This window comes from Limulus polyphemus, unplaced genomic scaffold, assembly GCF_000517525.1.
Source record: "Limulus polyphemus unplaced genomic scaffold, Limulus_polyphemus-2.1.2 Scaffold551, whole genome shotgun sequence".
Lineage (NCBI taxonomy): Eukaryota > Metazoa > Arthropoda > Merostomata > Xiphosura > Limulidae > Limulus > Limulus polyphemus.
In genome coordinates, this window is record NW_013666161.1 from 436,900 (window position 1) to 441,861 (window position 4,962).

The following is a 4,962-nucleotide window of genomic DNA, read 5'->3' on the forward strand; positions in this document are numbered from 1 at the left end:
ATTATTGCTATTTTCAAATAAGTTCTTAAACGTATTTTTCTTAAAACATAGAACAATAACTAAATAAGTAAAGCAAACAATTATCTCTTCTAGTTACGACCTTTTTACTTGGTTGCTGCTTGACGTAGTTTGCTAAGCCTTTAAAAAAATTGCACGTGGAGGATAAGAAACAAAATATTTTTTAAGGTTTTATATATATACATTTGAATAACTAAAAAATCATATAGAATTCCACTATAATTTATAAAGCTTAGTAACTAAGGTGTATTTTAGTCTAAAAAAATATGAAGTTTCGAGCAGACTAAAGACACACTCTACCTCATTGAAAAATTGGTTCAAAAGAAAGAAATTGCACCAAGTCTGTTAAAATGGCTGAGAAAGCCACTAGGGGACATTCTGAGTTTCCAATTGGTTATTCATGTCGTATATAGAAGTAAGTGTATATGAGGGAGCGTTTCCAAAAATGGAAAGAGGTGGACAGGGTGCCAGTGTGTTTCATTTATTACATGAGCAATACCTTAGCAAATTGAAAAGAGGTTCTTATTTTATATTCTAGCTTGTCAATATCGGTAATTTGAGTTTCTAATTCGTTCAAAACTATAGTATTTTGACTTCACAAACATCTAATTTGAGCTAATACTGCATTCCGCATACCACATGACACACAAAAATCAATGTTTATCTGTGTTTTTTTTAATATTTGCTTTTAAATTAAGAAGTTCAGTAATATATAGTACTAAAATTTGAATTACAATCTACAGTTTGATTCCAAAGTTATTGACATAAATTAATGAAATAGCAGTTCAATAAAATTTTGAATGCGAGTCAACAAACAAGATGACATGGCCTTTCACCCGAGCCCCGTCTCGAAAGGGTTACTTCAGAAGAATGATTATTTTATACAAAGTGTACCCAAGTTGACAATAGACTTCAGATACATCTAACTTTTATAAAACTAATTAGGCCTGATAAAGTAAAAAGTTCTTTATTAAAGATTTTATTGAATAGAAAGGTTGAAGTTTTTCAGTAAAATTCTTAATAAAAATACTTTTAATCATACTTAGATTATAGACAAAATTGCAGAAGAGCTTAAAACTTATGATTCTTTAAGTACATTGAGTAATTTGAAGTACGGTCGAAACTCTACAAGGCAACCACCCTTGGGGGGTCAAAATGTTACATTCCAGCATTCCTGAGGAATTTCATCTTTTAAGTTGGCTTTCCCAATCAGGAATGCATGGTCCATCTGTATTACTTTAGTTATGACCAATGAAAGTGAACATATTGCATGGATTAAATAAAATTCAGGAAGGAATGTAATCTTCCTGAGGCCTTTCCTTTGATGAATGTAATTTTTTTTCATTATTTCTATCCCTGTCTCTTTTGAGAGATGGTTTAATTGCAGAAACTAAAAACTGATCACTTCCATCTTCCTTCGTCGGCACCACTTACATGTACGTTTCTTTTCATCTCACATTTCCACTAAGCCATCTTTTTAGAGCCCCTTTTTTTATATACTCTCTGCATACGTGTATTATGAATAAATACTGCAGTGCGTTTTTATTCTTATAAATCTTTACTCTGTTTTTGATTTGTATGTGTAAATTATTGAAAGGCGTGCTTAAACATATACAGTGCACTAAAGTTAAAGAAACTTGTTCTTACATTAGAGGTATACATGTTCATATAAATGCAAAGACATTTTAAATCATAGAAACATGCATTTAAGAAATTCCAGGGCATTTCAATTCAATTTAACCCCTTTACCATGTAATTAGCTTTCATAGACGGTCCCCAATCAATGTCATTTCTCAAAAAAAAGAAACATCATAAATTAGCAATATATTTTGCTGTATTATGCATTATGATATATAAGATGCCAACATTGCATGTCTTGACATTATGGGGTCAATAACTTGCCTAAATTATGGTAAAAACACACAGAAAATATGACATTCAGCTGATATCTATGTGCAAAGGTGGCATGGGTGCCTCACATTGTTTGCCGGCTGGGGCCAGAGCTGAGGGGTTGTTTATACTTGTGTTTCCTGCTCACTCTCCCAAATGTCTGCACACCCGGGATCTGGCAGTCGATCTTCTGTTGATTTTAGTTGCTTTCTGTGGTGAAATGGTTAAGGTAGTAGATTATAACAGTTGAAAAGTTTAGTTTCGGTTTTGACAGAACCTATGGTCTCTTGCAAAGTTCCTTCAGTGTTTGCCAGTAATAGTAGCTTGTACACTGGTAAAGTAGTGATAGCTTAACAGAACAAAAAATGTTAATAAATTTCACAGACCTCCTTGTATACTTACCACGATCTATTGAAACAGGAACTTTAAACAAACGGTGATTCTACAACCCTTCGTTCTGCTTATAGGCTGTCTCAGGTGTTAGCTCTAAGTCAGTAAATCAGCCAATAAAAAAGGTGTTCATGATATTTGTTTTGTACAAAAAAATGATGGAAAGACACCCCAAGGAAGTAATCAGCCAATCGTAAAAGGGGTAATGAATGGAGCATGATAGATAAAGAGTAATTCCCCAAGACTATGTATTGGTAGTCATATGGGGAGGTGGTCAGCCTGCAGAACAAAATTTGTTAAAGAAAAAGTGGAGACGAAGAACAGGACTAAATAGTACTGATCTTTATCGGAGTTGCCCATCTTTAACAGGCAGTCGATTGTAGAGGTATAATTAGATCATTAAATATACTAAAATTTTGTTTTGAGCTTTGTAAGTGCCTGCAAAAATCTCAAATATTACTTTGTCTACCAATATGTTTGCAGTTTCCAGTATTATTAAGTTAAAAAAAATTATATATTGTGTGATTTATTATATCTTTCTGCATTTATATAGAACATTTTACTACCTAATGCATTGTAGTAAAAAAGATTTTGAAATAGCTTCGCTTCAATTTTTTCTTTCTAGGAAGGGGCCTAAAATTGTTAATGTTTTAATATGCAGGTTTTTAAAAAAAAAACTCTGTTCTTGCTTTAAAATGTACATTTAAGAAGTGAAAATTTTACTAGCTGTTAAAAATATTGAAATACTTTCATATGTGACATTTATAACATTGCAAAAAAAAAAGAAAGAAAGAAAAAATTAGGTGATGCTTGCCAGATTTGTGCTTGGTGGAAATTAAACTTGTAATTATAGAACTAACTCACACTAAAGACAACATTTTGATTATAAAACATTTTTAGAAGACTGCACATATAGCTTGATCTTTTAGTGTAAAGTTGTACAACATTTATTTAATCATAGTTACAAATATCAAATAAAGATAGGTCTATGGAACTTGTGGTAAATTGTTTTGCTGGGTGCTAAGTAGACATCTTGAATGAAATGTATAATAATCTTAATATGTAGAAGCAGTCACACTAAGAATTAACAGTGAGAAATCCTAAAAATTAGCTCCTTAGCAAAAAAATGCTTGTTCTCTACTGTGTTTGTGGCTATTAAAGGAGATAAAGATTTAGGTTGATTACTTTTTTTAGTGTGTTTTAAGCTTTATAAATATTAACCAAAATTGTTCAGAGATTGTTATAAGCTATATCTGTTTTTAAAAAAACTTGCTACATAGTTATGTTTACTTATTCACAGTGCAGCCACTTTAATAACACAAGTTTAAAACTTTTATTTTGTTATAGCTAACTAGCAAATACTATACAGACAAGATTCTGAATTCATATTGCATTCTATTTCTTTAGGTATCAAAATGTTATTTTCTATTATTAAAGTCTAAGTATGTATAACCACATCTTTAACATTCCAGGTGTAATTCTAAGGGATTCCCATGGAGTTGCCCAAGTGAGGTGGGTCACTGGAAACAAGATCCTGCGGATTCTGAAGGCTAAAGGCTTGGCTCCAGACTACCCTGAGGATTTGTACTACTTGATTAAAAAGGCTGTTGCTATACGTAAGCATTTGGAGAGGAACAGGAAGGTGAGTGCCATTCTTAAAGATGTGTATTTCTTCAAGATTCTAGGTTACAAAACTTAATGGTTTACTCAGTTACTTTTCACCATTTGTAAGTTTGTACCTGGTTTTTGAATTTGAAGGATTATTTTTTATTTTTTTTTAACTGTAAACACTTTTTTGCAGTAATGTTAGCTGTGTAATTAAAGCTTTTAATTTTGTCACAAATATAACACAATGTATTCAATGATATGGGTGAAATTAGAGAACTTGAACTCGCAAAGAAAGTACTGAGTGATGATTGTTTATATTTTATTTAAGATAAAACTATATGATGTTTCATTACAGTGACTGTAATGAAACTGAAATAGTTAAAAATTATCAGTGCTTTACAACATGACTGATCTTAATTTTATGAATGACAAAATGTTTTATTTTTAACTGTAGTTTTAATTATTATATTGTTTTGTTCATATATAATTTAGGACAAAGATTCCAAATTCAGACTGATTTTGGTTGAAAGTCGAATTCATAGACTAGCTCGTTACTACAAAAGCAAGAGAATCCTTCCTCCCAACTGGAAGTAGTAAGTACAACATTTTTGATTTACTTTTATAAAGTGGTATAAAACAAAGAAACCAAACACTGTTCAGCACACATTTGAACATGGTTTATTCCCTAATACTCTACATAAGCAGTCAGCTGTTGATGGTGCTTCTCTACCCATGTTTATAGAACTTTGTACAGTTTTAGGTTTCAACAAATGTCACTTGGATTGTCTTCTGGTATTTTCTTACTGTTTGTTGTGCACATAATACTTTTTTTCATCAGTTATGGGTGTGTAAATATATACACACACACACACACCACTTTTAGTTTAAATTCCCTTTCAAAAAACTGTTATTTGAAAAGATATCTGAATGCCAGCTGTTTAGAATGATTATTTTTTTCTTTTTCAGTGAATCATCTACTGCATCAGCTATGGTGGCTTAAAATAAACATATGATGTGTATACTTCTCAAAGTCAAATAAAAAAATATTCTGGCCGA

At 31.4% G+C, this 4,962-nt stretch overlaps 1 protein-coding gene across 1 annotated transcript in view; it reads left to right on the top strand.

Annotated features, from left to right (window-relative positions):
- LOC106459045 (40S ribosomal protein S13) overlaps positions 1-4,962 on the top strand; it is a 16,767-nt gene extending 11,805 nt beyond the window's left edge. The window contains exons 4-6 of the mRNA XM_013918621.2: positions 3,771-3,940; positions 4,399-4,499; positions 4,873-4,962. Coding sequence (XP_013774075.1) covers positions 3,771-3,940; positions 4,399-4,499; positions 4,873-4,906 — 305 coding nt within the window. The 3' untranslated portion in view covers positions 4,907-4,962. The remainder of the gene's footprint in view (positions 1-3,770; positions 3,941-4,398; positions 4,500-4,872) is intronic.